This window comes from Agelaius tricolor, unplaced genomic scaffold (assembly GCF_023055355.1).
Source record: "Agelaius tricolor isolate 1412-34295 unplaced genomic scaffold, bAgeTri1.0.p SCAF_4, whole genome shotgun sequence".
Classification (NCBI taxonomy): Eukaryota; Metazoa; Chordata; class Aves; order Passeriformes; family Icteridae; genus Agelaius; species Agelaius tricolor.
In genome coordinates this window covers 23771811-23795797 of record NW_027269264.1, presented here as the reverse complement: position 1 = coordinate 23795797, position 23987 = coordinate 23771811, and the positions used below count along the sequence as shown (strand labels likewise).

General features: G+C 36.5%; 1 protein-coding gene across 1 annotated transcript in view; it reads right to left on the bottom strand.

Annotated features, from left to right (window-relative positions):
* LOC139588983 (guanine nucleotide-binding protein G(q) subunit alpha-like) overlaps positions 1-23987 on the bottom strand; it is a 116930-nt gene that overhangs the window by 24107 nt on the left and 68836 nt on the right. Inside the window, exons 3-5 of the mRNA XM_071424884.1 lie at positions 15261-15415; positions 2411-2539; positions 1345-1474 (exon numbers count right to left, since the gene is read on the bottom strand). Coding sequence (XP_071280985.1) covers positions 1345-1474; positions 2411-2539; positions 15261-15415 — 414 coding nt within the window. The remainder of the gene's footprint in view (positions 1-1344; positions 1475-2410; positions 2540-15260; positions 15416-23987) is intronic.

Sequence of the window (23987 nt, the reverse complement as noted above, 5' to 3'; positions counted from 1 at the left end):
AGTAACACAGGCCCAAGTGTGCTGGAAAGCCTTCTAGGCTACATATGTGTAATTTGAAAACAAAAACTGGTTTGAATTAAAGACATGAATATATTTTAAACTACAAGTCAAAAAGGTTCAGAAGTTTTCCTCTGTTGTTAAAAACATAAATAGTTCAGTAGTGAGGTGTAAAAACCTCATCTGCAAGAAAGTTTTGACTTCCATGAAGCTTATTTTGGATAGTTAGAATAGTGTTTGAAAAGTATCATAACTAATTTTACTTTATGCAATTTCCAATGAATTCTGCTTTGCTTTGTATAATTAAAATGCTTGGTATTTGTGTGTTGACTTTGTGGCTACAAAAGAATAATGCAAACAGAAGAAGATATAACCAGACACTTCCAGTTTGACTTGAAACAAACCAAGTCTGACAGATTTCTCTTTTTTAATTACATGTGTCTAGCTTCCAAATTATAGGAGATGAAGCTGGTGCAGACTACATCAAAATTTCTGGAAATTCAGCTTTGAATGACAGATAATTATACACTTAATGTAAAAACAGTTTTGTTTTATGAAAACACTACCAATGTAAAAATTTCCAGAGCTCCAAGGCATTTAAAACAAATAATCCTAAAGAAAGCTCAATATACAAAATGTATTTGTCCAGGGACACCTGTTTTACTTTATGTCAACCACTGTTTTAAACACTGCAACTTGTATCCAGCCATGAAGAAGATATTGTCTCCTTTTTTCATCTAACTTTTTAAAATATGTGCTGAAAGATTTTCATAGAACAGTGCTAATTACTAAAATTCATAAAAGTTCAATGAGTAACTTTAAAAAGCCCTCAGGATAGAAAAAATACCTTCAACATAAAAAATCATCCTTAGTCTTCATTCAAAACTGCATTCAAAATAACGGATAGCGTACTTTGAACCATCAGCACACCCATTTGCTTACTTCTCTTGGTTTTTTAAAACAAAAATACAATATACACCTTAGGCTTTAAGTCAAAGGAACGGAGTTTGCTACCCTGGGGCTGTTCCTTAGGAATTGATAAATTTTGTCTTCATTTACACCACCTATTATTGTGCCTCTGCTCATGATAGTAACTGAACAAACATTTCTCTGTGTTCAACTGTATTCCTCTTCAACACAAAATAGGGACTTCTTTGAATCCTTCATGGAGCAGATCCACTTAGCCCTACTTGAAGATTGAACCCTTCCTCCCCTTTGATACCTGAAGTGCTTCTCCTTTGGGTGCCATTTGTGCATGATTGCTTCTAGATGCATTTAGAAAACACCTGGGACTGGACTAGTAAAACTTCTTTTTTGAACTCATGGGTTTTGCTGACAGTTGCTTACCTCATTATCTGACTCCACAAGCACTTGATCATATTCACTAAGAGCTACTAGGAACATGATAGATGTGACATTTTCAAAGCAATGTATCCATTTTCTTCTTTCTGATCGTTGGCCTCCTACATCCACCATTCTGCAAAATTAACAACCACATCAACTCCATTAACACCTTAACAGATAAACACCCAACCATAAACACAGCAAAATACAAGAATTTAGTTTAAAACACAGTTTGGTTTGGTCTTCTTAGTGGCTTTTTTTCCAGTGATATTAAATGGAATCTGTTATAAGCATGTTAATCATGTTTGCTTTAAGTCTGATGGGTGTTCTGTATTTGAACTATTGTGAACCTCAAACCCCTCAGAATTATGAGGTATAAAGGTCTCATGAGCAAAGATTTGGCAATGTATGCCCCATGTATTCAGAAACAAACACAAAAGAGATGGTGGACCACCTTTTTCTCCCCCCCATAACAGAATCAAAATCCACAACTGTCCCATTTTAAGCAGACAAATAGAAAACAATACTTATCTACTAAAGGCTTTGACAGCCAAAATCAAAACTCATGTTTGCTTGCAGTGTAATCCCATTTCATCTCATGTCTCAGTGTAAACACAGCTGTCTAACTCGTAATTACAATTCCTTAGTTATTTTTAAACAACTGTACTTGCACTAAAGTAGGGTGGTATCTCTCTAAAAATCAACTAACAAATGGTAACCTTTTATTCCATGATTTACATGAATGACAAGACACACGGTTGGATTTTCAGATTATTACGCATAGTGAAACTTTGATATATATTACTGAAAAGATTAATTGCAGATTTTTTATCAGAAAAAACTACTCTCAAAAATAACAAACCTAACTGGCTTTGATCGCTTTGACATCTTTAACATGAGCTCCTGAATACACGTGGACAATTACATGAAAATAAACTCACTAAGCTCCAATTTTAAAACCAGAATAATTGCTTTCTATGTAGTTTAAATGAATATCCTTACTTGACATTGCTAATGTAAAAGGAAACAAAAGAAGCAAAGCAAGTGGGTGCTAAAACTTTTTTCCTACCTGAAAATGACACTTTGTAAGTCGAATGGATATTCAATGATCCCTGTTGTTGGGACTCGAACTCTGAGCACATCCTGCTGGGTTGGCAGATAGGTGGAATCTGCTATGCGGTCCAAGTCATTAAGATAGCTAGAAACAGGGAGAAACAACAGGAATGCTAGACAGTGACACCATCATCCCACTGAGGAAAAGAGAGAGGAAAACTTGGGAAGGAAGTGGGGTGTGGGGTAGGGAGAAGTGCAACAGGGGAAAAAAAAGCATTATTGGCAGAAAAGAGAGGATAAAATATTAAAAGGTACTCCATCACCACTTACACTTACAAGCTAATTCTAAAGAAAGTTAGCAAAATTATTATGTTTTTTTGTTAATCTCATATAGCTTTGCTTGGCTTTCACATGTAAATTCACCAAAGTTGTCAATTACATCATTCTAGGAAATTCAGAGGCATAGTATTGTACAAAGTGTGAAAACCATAAAATTGCTTTGAATCTGTAACGTATTTCTTGATATTCGATCTGTATGAATATCAACTCCATAAGACTGAATGAACCTTCCAAAAAACAATGGACTGCTATAGAATAGATAGTGGTCTATAGGAGTCTGGTGTAACTGACTGGTAATAGATCATTACCAGTTATATAATGACAGGAAGATAAAGAGCACTGTTTTGAGACTAAATTAAAAATTGAAAAGACCAACCACTGACAATTAAAACACTCCCCAGATCTTGTTACCAGAAGGCAGCACAAACTAATTAGTGGGATCTCTGGCACCTGAACTCCTGCATTCACACTGAAACTTCTGATTAGGTTGGTAAGTCTGCAGTACTTGAAACACACTCCAGCTGGCTAACAAATAACCCAAAATTGTACAAAATTGCTTGTAAATGTTCAGTAACTATAACACAGACCTATTCCGCTTATTGGTTAAAGATGAGTTTCAACCATAAAGCACTAATGTACTGAATGTTTTAATTAGCTGTCATGAAAAACATCCTCCAAAAAAGGAAGGTACCCATGTGTGTGTCCAGGAACTAGACATCTAATGAAGTCAGTGCACCATGAAGCTTATGCCCTCCCCATGGTGGACATGTGGCAGAAGGACTGCTGCAGGAAACCAAGTTCTTTGACATTTGGCTAGTTCACAGCAGAACAGTAACCCTACAGTTAGTCACTAAGAAGATAAACTAATGTAGGGATCCTGTCATTCATTCTAGGGGATGAGAGCAATAGTTTTGTGATTTGTTAAATGATGATGAAGTGTCACCAACTTCTGAACATGTTCTTTTCCTTGTAGTAACTAGTGAAGACACTATTTTTAAACCCACACAAGAAATAATCCAACTTCTTCTAGAGGTTCTGGATTACTTTTTAATAAAATAGTGAGAAGTTATCCTGAACAATGACAGAAACAAACAAGTTTAATTTCTACCTTACAGTAAAAATACAGAAGAATTTGTTAGCTTTGGGAAGAGCCAAATTATTATTGGCTCAATTATAAAATTATCAAATTTCCTTCACTATGTTTCATTAATGGAGTATCAATTCAATAGTCAATACCAATGTGAGAAAGATGTATTGAACACTATCTCAGTTAATCCAGAAGGTACTAGTCTGAAAATATTTTCTGAGAATGCTAATTGGCTTCTGGCAATGAGAAAAGGGCTTGAGAGTCTGAGCACTGGATCTGCCATCAGGGTTTTTTAACACAAAAAGCAGCAGGAACAAGCTCACCACCAATTTGTTGGCAAAAAAGGAAAAAAAAAAGTGAATGAAATCCAAAACTATTTCCATAAGAAAGTGACAGACTCTGAATTAGATTCTTATTCCCTCCCACCCACAGAATAATTAGTTTCATTTTGTGATGAAATATTGAAGGGAGATAAAGAAGCATTGCCAGTCATTACATGCTACAGTGGTATTCATAAGAACAAGATAATTTTAACTGAATAAATTGGCAGGTGGCCCATTTACACAATTGTCTTGTTGTATTCCTTTGGCAAGCAGTCTCCATGGTGAGCCTGGTTACTGCATCTTTGCACAGTGGACAAGTTACTATCTGGTAATACACATCTGGCTCATTTTAGAAAGGTAAATTGTTACATCTCATTTGTGTTTCTAGAAATCAATAAACAAACAGATGAGGTTTTTTGGGGATTTTTTGTCCTAAGTTTCACAAACACTAACTTATCCTTAAAAAATACTTACCTTTTCCTTCTCCTCATCCTTTATGCTCAAGTTCTGCTCACTCAGTAACCAAACACAGGTCATTTCCTCTTTCACCTGTAGCCCCCTACAGAGTCTACACAGTCCACAGAAGAGTCCTTATGCATCCTTATAGAGTCTTACTTAATATCTATAGAGTCTTACTTAATATCCTGGATTGCTTCACTTAACAGAATAAAGAGTGTTGGGGTCTCTAAGAACTGTCCTGAATTATACATTCAAACCCAGAATCAAGGAATTAGTGTCAAAACCAGTAGGAGTATCTCACAGGAAAAAAAAATCAAAACATAAGGGTGCACCAAAACCCTAAAAGAAGAAAATCTTTTTTACAATCATAATTAGAATTACAGGCTAACAAAACCCATTTAGAAAACACCCTGCTTTTTTTGTTGTTTTCCAGTTTTTCTGTTTGATTTTTTAGTAGTTGTTGTTTGTTTGTTCTGGTTTTGTTTGAGTTTTGTCTGGTTTTTTTGGAGTTTCTTTACATTTTGTTTTAACAGACTCTTTTAACTTCTGCTGAAAAATTACTTGTGCTGAAATTCAGATTTAAATTAAGTTTTGCACTGTTGTTCTGAAGCAAAGGAACTGGCATTTTCTGTTACTGACAGTTCTGCAGACAATTAGACTTCCTGTTACCCCATGGAGATATGTAATTTGGTGTTCTGCTATCAACTTCAGGGGGATTAAACATGAAAATTTGAAAATCAAACTGAAAGCTCTGCCAGCAGCAGCAACACAAAGTTGCCTTCAAGATATTCTAAATTCACTAAAAATGTGGCATGTCTCTTTTAAAATTTACATAACCTCTAAAATAAACTAAGAATTTAAAAAAAACATCTATTTTCTTTAAGTAAGAACATCTATCATTGGGATTGACATCAGGGTCTTTCCATTCCATTTTATTCACTGTTTTATAACATTGTCTGAAGACTTTTGATATGACAGAAATAAAATGTCTCTTTTCAGTCACGTGCAATCTTCCTAGAATACCAATGAGAGCAAATCAACACACATAGCCTCAATACATTATCATAACTTGTGTATTAATTGCAAAACACTACATCTCTACATCCACAGTACTACACAGAGAAAACCTAAGGCACTTTCTCCTTATGAAGCACAAAAATGGATTTTTGCATTTCATTAGATGGGGTGGGGTGACAGTCTGATTATTCTGAACAACTGGTTGTTGAGCTGAGTCACTATTTCAAAATGCTGAGAGGAAATATGTAAGTGAATGAAGCTGACTACATAAAAAGAGAAGACAACTAGAATACAAATAATATTTAAAGACATACCAGCAGCACACACATTTTCCACATACGACTATTCTAACTGTTCCTGTAACATTGAGATTTTATTATTTGGCTTAACATGGTTTATTTACTGTCACAATAAAGACTTTCACTTTTAAATCTTCTTTGTACCAAAAGAATTGGATATTTGACTTTTTTTTTACCTTCATGAAAGCTGGGGCTTAAAGAAATTCCCTGATCACCAGGGAGGGGCAGCATTGCACACATAACCTTTAAACATTCTACAGCTTATCAAACTAATGATTTATTTGTTTTTTAATTACTTTATGAGGCAGCAACTTTAAATTAAAACATCAAAAGTGCTAGCTAATGCCAATTGTCTTCTGCTTTCAACTCTGTTGGCTCCAAACCACCCTAGCTGCTCCTCTGCCCATCCCCAGCTGCCAGTTCTTTAACTTGTGCAATAGCTTGATAACACATCTCTGTCAATGTTATTTGGAACAGTGAAGAAACACTACTGAAATTGTTCTGATTATGGTTTATTTGATGGATATGTCCTAGGATGTCCAAGTCCATAAACTCCAGCAGGAAAGCAGGGTGGATTTACTTTCTTCATTGACTTATCTACAACCAGAAGAAAACTTGTGAAGCCACAGCTATGTGAACTGCATTGAGTTTTTTAATGCAGATGGATGAGGAGTAAATGAAAATTTGATGGGCTTTTGTATGTATCTGCTTACTAATAAACTGATTCACTGTGGTTCTAAAGCACTTAGCTAATGCAGCCCTAAAGTACTGACAACTATACTGCCCTCCTGAGGAAACAAATCTACATACAAACAAGAAATTTAAACAAATAAGAGAAATGCACAGTGTGTTTTAGGGTAGATGCTCAATTCAAAATGGATTAACACATACTGCAATACACAGTCTTACCAATGCACCTAACTCTCCAATGTATACTTCAACTGACTTTACATGCACTCTTGCAAACAAACCACAAGACTTGATATAGATACAATCTTAAAAAAAGGACAGTAGCCAATAATTGCACAGACCAAGTATTTTTTCAGTTTAGTGCCTTCAAACTTTAAAGTCATAATAACAATATGGTTGTTGGAAACATTCTGGAAGCCATCCTGAGGTCTAGTTCAGCACTGAGTAACCACCAGCATTACCACAGGAAATTCAGTTGTACAGGTAGTAGCAACTGTGCAAGACATTTAGGTCTCAGCTACATGGTACTCAGAGTTCATTTTCACCAGCTACTGAGAAATCTTGTTTTGATGAGTCACACTGTAGCTATACGGCCTCTCACCCAAACAGCACCTACTCAGCTAGGCATTATAGAAAGGAGATAAAATGAGAAAATACATTGTTCTGAGTAAATTTACAATACAGACCAAGTTTCTAAAGTTAATTATATCCATAATTAGTTTTAATAAACATGAATTTTAGTGGTGCTGAGGTAATTGTCCAGGGGGTTGCTATAGTGACAGGCAGAAGGTGCATTACCGAGGTGATGAGTATGTAATGAGCTGCTGGCAGTGGACCTCCCTTGACGGCAGGACAAGCTGCCAGCATCTAGCAACATGCCCGTGATCTGCATGCTGACCAGAAGCAGAGGAAGACTTTTGTTTCCCAGTCAGCACCAAGAGCTAAGTAATTATTTTTAATGCACGCTACATCACCTATGACAAGGTCCAAGCCTGCAGCCAGCTTCAGGGAAGCTGCCAAGCTATGGACGTGCTAACAATGCTGTTGAAAGAAAGCACATGTCAAAGGTACTGTGGGTCCACATTTCCAGATAAACAGCAGGAATAGGATTATGGGAATACACTGACTCTGTACTTTCCTACATGTATTTCCCATATGGAAATCGGGCAAGGAAGTGAGACTCCTAAGCTTAATAAGCAGACCACAATTGTTTTAACCAGTAAAGTTCTTTAATAAATTGAGTACGACTCCCGCCACCATGAACAGGCAGCTCAATACTGAGCCTTACTTTCCTAGGGCTACACCACCTAATGAAGACAGACCATCAAAACTTACTTGAATTTACTTTCAGAAATCAAGATCTTGGAGCACCTTCAACATGGGGCAGACAGACACTTCAAAGAAACACCCTGCTCTAGCTATGAGCTACTACTTATCAGCATCTTTGAGGTCAGATTTTTCCAAGTAATCAGGTGATAAAGAAGCATTTTCTATGGAATTCATAGGATGAATTTCTGTAACATTAAACTTTTTTCTAGTTCTATGCTAGTGTATAGCCTAATTGATCACATGCAGGCAGTAAGGCATGGGCAAAGGTAGAAAGGATTCAGCCTTCAATCCATCTCTAACATAACTTCCCTATCTGAGGTTATAAATGAGACTAGTCTGCTCATCAGTACTGTCTAATAACTTTTCCTAAACTCAACAGGCAAAACTGATGTAGCGAGGTGCTGAATTAACACTCACTGGCACACTATAAACCCTGGGCTTAGGAGTCTGAGAGACACTTTGAGCACAGAAGTCTCTGGAGAGCAGAATGCATCTGAAACACACTCCTGAGGAAAAAGGATCTGACTGGCACCATATCAGAAACATTATGTCATAAACCTCTAAATAAAACCAAACATTGAGATAGAAGTAATTATTGACACTGATAGAAAGGTCAGTATAAAACCAGTAAAGAGGATTTGTTATCACCCAACCAGCCAACACATGTCTATGGGGAGAACGAGAGTACAGGGAACTGTTTGTTGGTTATTTCAGTATAACCACAGTTATAAGAGCAAGTCTTACCAGCAACATTTCACATGCAAATGTTTTCTCATTGCATTCAATGACAAGAGAGATTTTGGTATGATAGTAACCATAAACATTTACATCTTTTCAACCCCGAAGTTCAGAGGTTTAATGCAAAAAAACATTTTTTTCCTTAAGATTAAGATAGTTCATGGGTATGACCCTCTTATTATGCTCTATTTCATACACAGATAATAGCAGTGCAAGAGAAAATAGAAACCTAACCGAAGTCTATGATGAAGGATAATTTGGCAAGATACTAAATAAGATTTGATATATCTCTGTCCTTTGGAGCCTGCCTGTTCTGGAGTGGGGTGGAGCTATACTCCATACTATTGTTGGGGTTTGGTGTGGTTTTGGGGTGGGGTTGGATTTTTTTAGTTTGTTCTGCAAAACTTTGAGCCAGTTGATGAGGCCACTCTCCTAAAACCCCTAGCACTAATTTGGACCATGTGCTGAAAAACAAAAGCCTTTCTTTTTTTGCTTCTTAGAGAAAACATACAACTGGCTTGACTTTCAACAGCAGATATGCAAAATGCCAAAGCTGCTGTAGCAGGATTTTTCCTGCCTCACAGAGCTGCCAGAATAATTGACACAAGTGTTCTCTATGCTGAGAGGCAGCAGTCCAGTAAATGGAATTGATTTTCAGCATACAAAACTAAATGTAAACAAGTACTGGCTCTGTTCTCAGAACTTCTGTAGAGGTTTGCATTTCTAAGACTCTACACCATTGATGAAAAGTTGAAGTAAATTGCCAGTTTCCAGAACTGGAATCTTATCTTAATCTATGGTTTGAAGTGAGGTAGGAAGACATCAGCACAGCATTTTTTTAATCCATATTCCACCTAAGCCCTACCTGGCTGTCTTCCTCAATTTCCTACCTCACTAAAAGCCAACCTTAGCAAAGGCTAAAAAGAAAAGTCACCAAATAAACAAATACGCATGCAAATTTTTCTTTTTATGAACTGTGGTGTAAAAATTATACAGTCATTAAGAACATGTTTGGTGCTGCATCAAAAAAATATCCTGAAATAAATACACACTGTATACTGCTTTACATGGTCCCCCCTTCCTTTTTGAATTTCCCAAGTTGTGTTGTATAACCTGCAGTTTTTGTATGGGAAGCAGTACCTTGGTATGCACATCCCATCTTTCTTCAGACATTGCTTTTATTTTTGGGACTATATCTAAAGCATAAGAAAGGATTATCATAGTTCTGCTGCTTGATCTTCGAATTCAAGACTTTCATTTTTATTTGCTGTTTCTACTTTACTCTAAACTGTTAGGCTGTGTAAACTCTAAATACAGAAAAGCAGAATCTACAATTCTGCAACACAAATTGTCCTCAAGTATAGCTTTAGGACCTTCAGGTATATTTTTACAAATGAAAGTAAGCAAGAACTAATAAGCAGTTTATTAAATAATAATGTACTTAGGCATCTTTTAAATTACCACTATATGACTATATGGTTTTGTCACTACAGTCTAATGACTGCTACACAAATATCCCAGACAGTTGTTCAGAACTTGCTATCAGTTCAACTTCATAGCAGGTCCCAATTTCAGACATTATTACTACTTCTGAAAGACTCATCATGCTCTAAGACTGCCCTACGCCTTTATGAAATAAAAAAATTATTGCTAAAGGCAATGCTAAGAAATGGACTAAACTGCGTTAGTAAAAACTTAAGATTCATGTGCTGATCTTGCCCCCCTGTGTACCCCCAAGCACGTTGTATTTAACAGAGGCTAATTCCACTGAAATTTATCTGTTTCAGAAAAGTAACACAGAAGGAAGACGATAGTTTTAGATGACAGATATAAATGAATTTTTTAGCCAAAATTTTGAAAATACTTCAAACTCAAATGGAATACTGTCATAGAAAAATTACTAGATAACCAAAGCCTTACACCTCCTGCAACAATTTTTACAAAAGGTGTACTTTACTGAGCAGACATCACTAGGTTTCATATCTTTCTTTCTGGTTAAAATCAGTGATATGTGGTAAATGACCTCAGATTCACACCCTTGAGCTCTTATATTACACAGTAAAGTATGGGAATCTGCATTTCTATACTAACTGTCCAACTACCTGAGCTCACAGTATTTGCAAAGTTGTGCAGCTGCAGGAACTGAGCTGTTAAAGGTGACAGCAAATGCAGAAACAAAAGCCTGAAAGATTATACATGCATGAGAATGCAATGGCATGCGTGACTAAAGAAGCAGTACATTATATAATAACAAAATGTGCTATAGATATCCACTGGCATAGCTAACACACTAATGGGAAAATTATACTTAATTATCTGAAGTGTTAGAAAACATAGCCATGGAAGGGAAACTAAACAGACATTCTCAGTGCTTGTAGCAACTAGGAAGTCATTAGTTGGAGGTACACAGCAGCCAAATACTTCAATTTCATGTGGCTAGAAAAAGATGAAATTGAAAATCTGAGCCAAGCAAGGCTCTGGGACACTTTCTAGGTCTCTTAACTCTTCCTACATTTTGTTAATGAATGGTAAGCCTTTAGTGTCATACTGGAGAAAAATGGTGAAGAATTTTCAAAAATTCCAATTGCAACCCAAATTCTCTAACACAGAAGACTATTGGCTCTCCTTTCCTTAGGCTTTGAGAAGGTATGATACAATCAAACTGTTGAATGGTAACCTTTTTACATTTGGATTAAGGTCTAGGCAGCTGGTACAGTATAATCTGAATTATCTCACCTTATCTCTGACAGCTACTACAAAGGCAATTCTCCATGTTAGTTTACATCTGTCTCACACTGTGAGGCAGCATCTTAAAGGGAAGTAATTTGATGGTAATTAAGTGGCTAAGTCACCTGGTAATGCACATGGAAAGCAAATAACCTCTATATACCTCAGGTGCTCTTGACTTTACTACAGAGAAGTCTAAAAGTTGATTTTAAAACAACATGAACATCCAAGCTTTGGAGCATCCAATGGTCAGGAAAGAGAACAGAATGAATTTGTTAAGCCTTCAAGAAGTTCAAATCGACTCCCATAATGCAGGAAATTTTCTTTCTTAGACACTACTCCCACTTCTTCTAGGAAACATACAATGTATGTATTCTTCCAGAGTACAAGCAGTGGGTACAAAAACATCAAAAATGAAGCTAACAATGACAAAGAATGACAAAACAGGTCAAAAGATGGCAGAAAGTGAAAGTAGTATGATATACAGGACATAACAGAAACCTGAAACGTAATTTAGAAACAGTAAAATAACAGGAAAAAGACTATGCGTAGTAAGGGAATAATTTAGATTGCAAAAGACCTCAAACATCATTAAGTCCAACACTTATCAATCACCACCTCATCACTTAGACTATAGCACTAAGTACAACATCCAATTACTTCTTGAACAACTCTAGGATGGTGACTCCACCACTTCCTGAGCAGTCTGTTTGAATGCTTAACAACTCTTTCCAAGACTAAATTATTCTTGATGCTCAGAAAAATGAACCTCAGCTGGTACAACTTGAGGCTCTGTCCTCTAATCCTATCTCTTGTTACCTGGAAAAGTGTCTGACCCCCAGCTGGTTACCTCCTCCTTTCAAGGCAGTTGTAGAGGGTGGTAAGTTCACATCTGAGCCCCCTTTACTCCAGGCTAAAGACCCCCAGCTCCTTCAGCTGCTCCTCACAGGACTTGTGCTCCAGACTCTTCACCAGTTCTCTGGACATGCTCCAGTCCCTCAATGTCTGTCCTGCACTAAGGGGGCCAGAACTGGGCACAGGATTTGAGGTCTGGCCTCAGCAGTGCTGACTGCAGAGGGACAAACCCTTCCACAGTCCTTCTGATCCAAGAAATAAGATGTGGTCCTGATGACCACACTATTTATGATTCAAGCCAGGATGCTATTGGCCTTCTCAGCCAGAAGATGGCTCATCTTATCTGCTGTCAAGCAGCACCCTGAGGTCATCTTCTGCTGGGCAGCATTCCAGCTACTCTGCCCCTGCCTGTATCACTGCCTTGGCCTGCTGCGACCCAAGGGCAGCACTCAGCACTTAACCTTGTTGAAGACTGATGGCAGAAAAGAGCAATAAAGGCAGCAGACTGAAAATACTATTACTACTACTACTGCTACTACTACTACTACAAAAAACAGTGGAAAACTACTGAGAAGATGAGAGGCATGTGAAAGGGATGAATGAAGAACACATTTGACATTGACACATACATTTACCAGATATTGGCACATATGCCAACACGAGAGTGGGTGGACAACAAACCATCCTGGTTATACGTCAAGTCAGAAGACAATGAGCACCAAGTGCTTTTTTCTGTCTTACTGCCTTGTGAATCCCAGTAGTAGCTTTAAAGCAATTTGTTTCCTTGCTTTGTGACATTTATAACGCTAATAAATTTGTTTGGGTGTTTTACTGGTAAACACACATACTGTATTTTTGAAAAACTATTTCTTTTGTGTCTGCTGATTTTTTATAGTGGACCTCCTCATCCAGAAAAAATTCTACTTGCAAGCATAAATATACATAGAGGCTTTTCTAAATACTCATATACAGTGATTAACAAGTCTAATTTAAAAGATTTTGCAGAAATCCATAGTATGAACTATAATAAAGTCACCAAATCTGCAAAAACTTATGGTAGACTGCTAAACATGCTGAGCTTAAGAAATAACCAATCAACTAGTACATGTACCTTTTGCAAGACAATGTACTAGGAGCTTTTTTTTTAATAGCTACTTAATGATTATTCCCTACTATTTTAATGCTACTCAAGAGATCCACTACGATGCCAATTTATTAAAAGTAGATCAAAACTATGGTATTCAGCACAATCTGATCTGAAGTAGCATGAGATCATTATTTCCTACTTAGGAGAGTAATTCTATTTCTAGCCTCTAAGGTAGAGCACACAAAATACATACAGTTATTTCAACTTTAAAACCAGTATCTCATCTGTTGTGGAAACAAAGTTAGGACCTACATATACAAGAAATTCAAAATATGAGATGCTTCACCTTCTAGTTAACCCTGCCACTCATTTCAGTACAGAAACAACCTGAAAATATATTGTTAGTAACGTGTCTCTAAAATTTTCTTATCACTGTTTATGCATCCTGAATTTTTTCTCTTTATGCAATATTGTATTTGTTTCCTTACCACCTAAAACCAAAACACAGTATGGTATGTTTGGGGACAGTGAGAATCTGAACAATACAAGAGAGATGCCATTGTGCTTTGCACCACTCTACACCAAAACGTATGTGCAAAAATGATGGGTTGGGAAGGTAACCAGGACAGAAAACTGCACAGGACAACAGAAACCCTCTGCACAGGGCAAAGGGAAGTCATGGTGTGGTGATAACATTGCAACGGATATGAGGAGACTTATGTCATGCATCCATCGTCTTCAGCTGCCTAAATTCTATCAGCAAGATCCTAGTAAGTTCATCTTGACTAATTCCCTTATTAAGTGCAGTACTAGATAGGGATGCTTAGACTACTGTGCAGATAAATGTCATTCCACACCTGTCACGTCTAATGTCCTGCTACAATGAGCTTAATGGAAGTTCCATTGTGCTTTCCTAAGTGAGAGGCTTCCATTCACATACACATGCCAAATGGAGACTGGAATTATGTCACTAGAATAATTTTTTTTCATAGCTAATACAGAAATCAATGTAGAACCTGTGGCAGTTTTTGCCACGGCTTTAACAACAAACCATGCTGTGTTCTGTAGCACAGGTCAACATCAAAAAGCCATCATCTGTTTCTTTGACAGCAGATGAGACATTTCACCTGAACTGTATGCCACATCACTAAAAAATAACTAAGATTCATGGAGTAAACCTTCTGGCAGACATCAGATTCCAGTGACAAATTTCACATGTTTTTTTAATCAGATCCCAGTCCCAACAAAGGGGTAATATTTCAGATATTTTTTAGTCACATATGCATTTTTATTATTGTTGCTCTAGAACAAACAATTTAACTTGAAGTGCTTTCCTGATTTCTTCCTGGCAGCCATGTTCTTTAAAGTTTAGAATTTGTTTCCATAATAGAAAGACAGTTCAGTATAAAACAAATCTCTTTGTTTAGTACTGTTTACCTCACCACTAAGACTGCAAATGCCAGAGAAGAAAACCAGAAAATCTGGAAAATAGAAGTTGTTGGATATTTAAATTTTTATTAATTGTATGGAGGTCTACTTTGGCTGCACTCCCCAGTATTCACAACTGTCACACTACATGAAATTATTTTTACATATCTTGCATTTGTGATTATATGTTAGAAGAGAGTAAGTTGAATAGGCTTAACAAAAATCACCCCCCAATTTAATCATCCCTAGTTTGAATGTTAATTTAAGACTTTGTATGATCACAGACTATCATTTTGTAAAATAAGCACAGATATAATCCTTAAATAGATGTATACCACTCCTTAATTCAATTTATATTCAGCTATGCTTGTGCTGCATATACATATGAACATGTACACAGACATATAGTACAACAAGCTAAAAAGCAAAAATTACTTTGTTAGAAACAGAAAATTATATATAGATGTTCATTGCTACCATGTACTTACTATTTAGTTGAATCTGATAATTGATATTCCCGTCGTCTATCGTAACACTCCTGAATTCCAGGGTCATTCCATAAGCTTCTTATTGCATCTACATATGGGTTCTCAAAACTTGACACCTTCTCTACATCAACTTCTCGAACTAATAGTGCATGAGCCTAATTCAAAACAAACAAAACAGTAAAAATGTACCTCATTTTCTATGTTTGCAGTCAGCTCATATACAATGAACAAGATTTATAATTCTTCACATTGGCTATATCATCAACACGTATTTAAATTTGAAAAATCAAATATGAAGATGATTGTGAAGATGCAAAAAGGAGGTAACTTTTAAGCTAACATCACAGGGAGTGAAGTTGTTCTTGGGAAAATTGCATCTTAGACTTCTTTCTTTTGGGACACCAGCAATTATTACCATAACATCGAAACAAAGGAAAAAATAAACATAACAGACAAAACAGAAGGATTCTGTAAGTACCACCAAATTCAAACTGGTCATTAAGATCTGGCTACTGATAGTGCAACTCAGTTGTTTCACAACCAAAATCTAGATGCTGTAGGTGACTGTTCAGTTCAATACACTTTTGACAACAGCAGACATTTTCCATGGCCTTCTGGGAATATAAGAATTTCCCCTTTATTTACCAGAAATCTTGTAAACACTTAATCAATTATTTTTGGAAAACCATGTCTTATACATTTAGGATCTTCTTCATGGGTTTTCTACAAGTATTTAAAGCAAGATTCCAGAATACAGAAACTGGAATTTTGTAATCATGACATCTCCACTTGAGAAGATCTCAGTCTTCTACTTAATATCTTTATTATCATCTCTTATTTTTATAGTAATGGGAAAGTAATGGGAAAGTAATGGAAAATAATTTCCATTTTCCCAATGCAAAATAATTTCCAAGCTACTAGGAGATACCTGATCCTACAGATTCTACTTCAAAAGAGCTGAGAAAGTTCTAGTAACTCAGCACTATTACTAAGAAAAGTGTTCATATTTTCTCTGTTCTTTGGTTTGTAGGACTACGTTAATGGTGGTTAGACTGGTTGGACCAGTGAGTTGGCATTTCACTACTGTGAAGCACTTTTTTCCTTTGGCTACTTGTGTGCATTTAAATTAAACTGGATTTTACCAAAATGCTGTATATATTTTCCTGAACTACCACAGTGGTTATGACAACAATAGCAGTTAGCTGAATAAACCGAGTAAATAAAAATGTTTAATGCCAAAAATGTATTTCACTTTTCCAGCTATAGGAGGAACTAATTCAGTCATCTTTCTTTGGTTTGTCTTTTTTTTAAATCAGTGTAAGTCTTCAGAATATCCAGTGTAAAACTCCCGGGTTGCAGAGGTTCATGCCATTCCCTCAGGTGCTGTCACTGTCACCACAGAGAAGAGCTCAGAGCCTGCCCCTCCTCTTCCCCTCCCGAGGAAGTTGTAACTGCAGTGAGGTCTCCCCTCAGTCTCCTGTTCTCCAGGCTGAACAGACCAAGCAACTACAGGCACTCCTCACACGGCTCCCCTCAGGGCCCTTCACCATCCTCATGGCCCTCCTTTGGACACTCCCTAACAGTTTAGTATTTGTGTATTCCGGCACTCAAAACCACACATTAGACTCAAGGGAAGGCCATTCAAAGGATAGTGCAGAGCAGAGCAGAACAGGATAATCACCACACTCTAAAATCCCAGCTACAGAATGACAATGGCACAGCAACTTTGTATGATCCCAACACTTTCTGGTAAATTGAACTTAAATGCAACTATGGATGTCTACTGTAACACTTAGAGACTGAGAATGCTGCAGCTGTCAGACAGTCAGTACATGCTATATGGTAATTTACACATAAGGCTGCCAAACCCTCACAAAACCTGTTAGAGCAGCATCTTCCTCATCATGGCCCCATTTGCAACATGAAGATATAAACAACATTGAAGGCACAAAGGGAGAAATAAGGGTATATAACAGCTTCTTTGTTTCCTCATAGTAAAAGGATGACATCTCAGTTGGGTGAACTGAAATCCATCAGAATTTCTAAGTAATATAGACAGAGCCTGTGTAAATCAGCCTGTGACATGGATCTATGGTCACCTTAGGAATGCCATTACAGGGCTACTCAAATGTTTAAAATACTAGACAAACAGGCAAATGAAAACAGTGTATACAACCTGCACTCTAAGTATTACACACTTCTCATGACTTCCCATAATTAAATCATATTTTAATGACCCTATGACCAAATTTGTTATTTGCAAAACATCCCCAAGAATTAAGGTATGGAATAAGCAGATGTAAACTGTGCAGGTAAATAGTTCCATGAAGGAAGTAAACTCTTCCATGAAGGCAGGAAATTGTACGCCATTTCCGTGGAACAACTCAAAAATCTTACAGCTGCAAAAATTACTAACATAATTGTAGTATTGTGGGGCATTTTTTCACCTCCATGGAAATCTTAATTACCAAAGTATTTCCAATGTTTTGTCTGTGTCTGGTATATAAGGCAATTTACCAGGGACATAATACCATTTCAGATATATTGGCACTTCAGAGACTTGAGGCTTGATGTAAAATACAGATATAACTCTGGTTTTCAAAAGCAAAATTAAATTGAAACATATTCTAATACTTGAAATTATTTGACTACCTTTAATGAAAAACATTACAGTAATTTCTAGTCATCTTTTTTCCCCTGTGCTGCTGGAATATGAAAAAAAAACCCATCTGAAACAAAAAAATACCTGTTATTTGAAGAGAGGGGGAACATCTCACTTCCTCTCTCTGCTACACAAGACTTAAAACGCCACAGAGATAATGCACTAATCTCCTCAACTGCAGTGATGACAGAGGCAAAAGAGAAATTTTACCTTCAGATTTTAAATATTAGTTGTCCTTTTATATTTTTCACTGTCTCTAGTTGTTCAACCTATAAACTAAAATATGAAGATTTAATAAACAAAAATTAGAGGCTCTTTTATCCTCTCTTTTAAAAGTTTCATACCTCTAACTCTCCAGACCTCTAGTTCTCCAGATCCCTCAAGACATTTGCCTACTTTCTTTCTTAGAAGGTGAGATCATTAAGCATTACAACTTTTAAATGCTACAACTTTGCTTGTTCATGACTGCATAGGGTGTTACGCTCTTCAAATACTGGCATAGCTACAGAGCTAAGCTGGAAGATGACATCAGTGCAAAACTGAACAGCAGGTTGCAAAAACCTATCACAAAAAAAAATCATAACTAATATTTACATTTGTGTGTGTGGCATGTTACATTTGCAACGGATTATAAATTAGGCACTTTCATACCTCCTGCTACTAAATGTAGCACCTTACATGAAATTTTCACACACTCGTCCTAAAGTTTTGCAGCTAGTGAATACTTTCCTGATGTGTGCTGTAAAAAATGTGTCATTTTTGCTGTTGAGGATCCTAGAAAAAGAAACAGCTTTATTCTATGGAAAACACTTTTGCTTTGTAGAGCTGGGGAAATTCTACAGCTGACTTTCTGAAATATCTCTATGGATCAACCAACTGCCACATCCTTTCCACTGCTTTAGTAATTCACCCCCCAAAGAGCTGGTTTTGTGTTGTTAGGAGATGAGGTATCCTGCCCTGAAATTAGTCAAGTCTGCCTAAACATTCTACTCGTTTACAGTCCCTTCTAAAATACTTCAAAAAACCCAAACAAACCCCACACGTGCAATTTCATTCTAATTGTAAACAATAGCTTCAATTATAGGATTAATTTATATATATTTAACTGCTTGATTAGGAGTGTATGACATTAATTCACACATTCAACTTATTCTCCAGGCTTTGCCAAATTCCTTTTTAAAGAAAACAGAGCAATGAGTAAAATACAGTCCATATAAGTAAAGAGAGATGCAAAATAACTGGCAAAAAGTTATTTTTGCTAAGTTAGTACTGGGTTTAAATAGTCTCATCAAGTCATATTTTGAGTTGTTTTCCATTACTTTTACTGACAATTTTTCAAAGGTTTTCAGCAGCTGATGAAATTTTGGGATTAACACTTTGGTTCAGATAAATCCTTAAGACTCCCAAGGATACCATGGAATATACCCGATAATGTTCTGACATTTTTTAAAAATTAATTTTAGCATTTGAATTCTAACACTGATAATCTGAACATAAAACTAAACCAAATCTTTTTCTTTTAGACATCGTTACTAGCAACAAATTACAATCTCATCAAATTCTCACAATCAATAACTGACAAGGACAAACAAGTAAAATAATCTTCTAGCAATAAAACCTATTTACAAATTTAATTCAAATCTTCAATGACAGAAACTAACAAAAACCGTTTCAGATTTGAACTAGCATAGGCAAGTACTGGCAACAAGCTCTTCTCTCACAACAATTTTTGTAGCTAAAAGGAATTATCTAAATTACTGCTCCATCTATAAAAAGATAGTATTATCACCAAGTAATTCTTGAATGTTTACAAAAACACATTCAAGCATGGAGCTCTAAGCAACCTGGTCTAGTGGAAGATCTTGTCCACAGCAGGGGGATTGAAACTAGATGATCTTTTCCAGGCCATTCTATGTATCTACAATAATATTTTCAGAAAGATATCAATATTATAAGTATTTTTTCTTATTTTTTTCTCTTTTTTTTGGTGTGCTCTTTGTCTTCTTTTTTTCTCCCAAGGACAACTTTTAAGCTGAGATCATCCAACCATTATTGTGCTATAATCCTACAAATAATTATTGTACACACAACATATAACAAAGTATTTCTCCTACTTCATAAACATCTCAGTTTTTAGACCTTTATAATATGCTTCACTGTTTTTAAAGAACAGCGCTCGATAAGTCTTGCAAATAGCACATTTTTCTGCCAAATTTTTGTATAGTGGTTGAGTTGAATTTATGGAAGAAAATGTAGTGGAAACATGGACATGCTGAAATTTTCACTCCATTTGCAAGCAAAATAACTGGCTATACTTCACAAGCCTCCAAGAATCTGCTACCTCAGTCAATCACTGCAGTACACAATTAAGTGCATTAAAAAGAAGTAAAATAGAAGGACAATGTTCCAGTACTAGAATTCTCACTTAACAAGCATACCATTGAACAGATCTCCCACTAGACTCACTCCTGTGCCTTGGTCCTGCACTGCAGACTTTTTTTAAGAGCACAAGGAGTAACAGCCTTGCTTGGTCTCATGGATTCAAACACCTAGAACTGAGAAGACGATGCACCTCTTTTCACAGATGTCATGGCCAGTTGATTCAGACAGTTAAGCACCTACTTGCTTACACAAAGAAACTGCAGGAATTGCACTGCCTTTCAGACCTAGAGAAGAACGTATGGTGGGTGATAGGGCACAGGGAAACAAACAGCAGGCTCCTTTTAAGGGAATGTCCGGGTTTTGGCTGGGATAAAGTTAGTTTTCTTCTTAGCAGCTGGTACAGTTTTGGATTTAGTGTGACAATAAAGTTGATGACACACTGATGTTTTAGTTGCTGTTAAATATATTTACTCTAAGCCAAATTTCCCATACTCTGTCAGCCAGCAGGTGCACAAGAACCTAAGAGGCAGCACTGCCAGGACAGGTGATCTGAGCTATCAAGGGGATATTCCATACAGAATGTCATGGCCAGTATGTGAACCAAGGAAAGGCGGCTGAGAGGCACTGATCACTGCTGAGCAATGGGCTAGGCATCATTCAGCAAGTATGATTCAGCTGAGCAGCTGTTCTGGGCATGTTGTGTTTCTCTTAGGTTTTGTTCCTCTCTTGCTCTCCTTTTCATTCCTATTATTATGATGTCTTATTTTGATTCAATTATTAAACTGCTCTCAGCTCAGCCCATGAGGTTTAATATTTTTTTCTCTGAATCTTCTCCCCATCATGGATGTAGCAATCAAGTGCCTGTGCGGTACATAGCACTAGATAGACTGGGATTAAACCAGGACAAGGAAATGTGCAATCGTATCTGAATTTCAATTCAGGACAGAAAGTACTACGTGGAAAAAGTATCCTCTACACAACTCATACTAATTAGAATTGTCAGATGTGATAAGTTAAAAAAAGTACATAAAAGAAAAGCATTTTGCCTCCATATTTTTAAGTCACACTTTTTTATCTTCAAAGAAGCAGAGTGCCCTCTACTGACTAATACATAAGAGCAGAGGCAGTTATTTCAAACTGCTATTTCTAGAAATATCAGAGAACTGGGAGGGTCCCTTTCAAAATAATGAATGATTCCAGCAGGAATTTTCCTCTGTAAAAATTGCAACTAACTTAAATGATCACATTTGTGTGCTGTCCAACCAAGAAGACTGTCCTTCTAAACAATTACCTCACTTCTTGGAAGTAAACTCTGAAAGTGAGCTTCAGACTTACCCTAGGCATGCAAAGATACATGACACCCTATCACCTACTTATTTTGAGTGTGCTCATTAATCCCTAGATGTTTAGAACAATGAGTTGGCAAGACTGAACTAAGGGGGCAAAATGTAATCTCAGATGAAAAGCTGTTGTTTAGAACAGGGTCATACAAGAATCAATTTAGCCCCAAGATGTTAAAGATAGCAAGCCAACATTATTTTCTCTAGAGAAACCACAGACATATTATACCATAGTGATGAGTAACAATTTGAAAAATGCCTTGAGGGAAAATTAAAATAAAGTTTTATGCCATGTGTGACCTAAAAAAGTGATAGCTTCCTTATAAATTAGGTACTATCTTCTCTATTCCTAGAAATGGACTGTATTTGTGCTGGCTGGTATCAGATGCCAAGAAGAGCTTATTTAAAGGAGGACGGAAAAACACTGCTGACTTCTCTTTCAAGGCTTCAAGCAAACACCAGTCCTGGAACATGCTGCCAACTCATATATCTTTGGGAAGGAGGAAGAAATGACCAATAAAACACATCTTTGCAATACTGAAAATATGGAAACAAGTTTTCTATTTTTAAGAGCTTGAAAAGCTACTCACTTTGCTGCCTGGTGTGTGTAAAATTGATTCATATGTATTTTTCAATGATTAACTTAGCTTATTAACTATTAATATTTGCAGGGAGAGGTCACAGTGGCCTTTTAAACAACCATTTGGGCATGTTATTTACCACCAAAGCACAATTGGATGAGATTCTCAGGAGAAATAAGGCATGTTCTTTATAAAGGTAACATCAGTCATCGCATGAGAGGAAATAGATTTTTGAAGGGTTATGTTTGTGTCCTAATAGTACATTTTTAATAACCTACATGGTTTATTTGAAAGCCTGTGCTTTTAATAAGAATGACATCTATGTGAAGGTAAACAAAATTGAGGGCTTTTTTGAATTAATTTTGATTAAATTTTATCTGGAAGAAGTGGGGGGTGAATAACACAAACACAGTCTATTGAGAAAAACTGTCCTCATTACTAGTATAGCAAGGTTTCTGAATTCAGTCACCTAAGCCTGCTCTTCAATATACTCTGGAGATTCTCCAAGCAACAAGATGAAAATCTAACAGTGAACATGAATGATGAAGTAAACAGTCACATCCAGACAATTACATCGCGTCTCCTGGAGTCAACAGGTTCTACTTAGCCACAAATATCTAAATTTACCCTCTTAATTCTGTCCGTTATTGTTGTTTGTTAGTTTCAGAAATGTCCAAGGCAATTTCCCAGAAAATTTTCAAAACAAATTTATCAAGTTAATTTAGGGAAGCTGTTGATGTAGAAAAGACATGCTGTTTGAGTTATATCCTGCTATCCAGAAAGAACATTTATTAATAGGCCTTATCTACCCTGTTCACAAGTATTATCAGAGACAGGCAACTACTTAGGAAATCAGCAGGCAACTACAACACACACACAAACAAATATTTCTAGTTGGAATTGCAGTATTAATTCAAATGCTGATAGTAAGACTGAACTGAATGGTTAACAAAAATAACCTGCAATTAGTCTTTAAACAAAAGAATTAATTCACTGTAAGAAAAAAAGACAGGATTTTGTTTAAAAAGCTAGCAAAGCCCTCTTGCTTTAAGTTATCACCTGATGCTATCATTAAAATTTGTTTTCTTCAGTGGGCTTTAAACTATCAATATGAAAATAACCCTAATTACTTTTTAGACAGGGTAAATAAGTATTTTGTTTCAGACTTCTGCCATAAAATGAATCACAAATTGGATTAAATATTGATAACATTTAGCTTCAGTGGATAATTATAGTACATTGATTTAATACAATCCCCCACCTGCAGAACACATCTCCAACTAGGAACACTTTTGCATTTTTGCAGGTAGGTCAGGACATTATTAATCAAATAAAAGAGAGCACTGCTAGAGGGGAGGAATCAGAGTAAGCTTTATGCTGGTTTTGCAGCCACCCAACACCTTCTTCAGAAGTGCTGATCACTAAATCTGCAAAGCACCACATCCCCACAATCACTCAAATTTGCATTGATGGTGACTGACTTGACAGCCCACACCACAGCACCCAGCAGTTTGTGCATCTAGGTATGTGACCATGGATGTCCTTCAACAATCTCTGCAATGTTACATACAAAGCAGCAGGAGACTTGCAGAGGACAAAGTACTCTTCCATAATTGTCATCACAAATCCTAACATGGAAATGCTATCATAGGAGGGTAAAAGTTTAAAAGGCTAGAAAGTTGGAGATTACATGATAAGGACATGGCTCTGCCAATTTCTTTGTACACTGGTGAGCTTTCCTTCACACTACTACTTTCACACT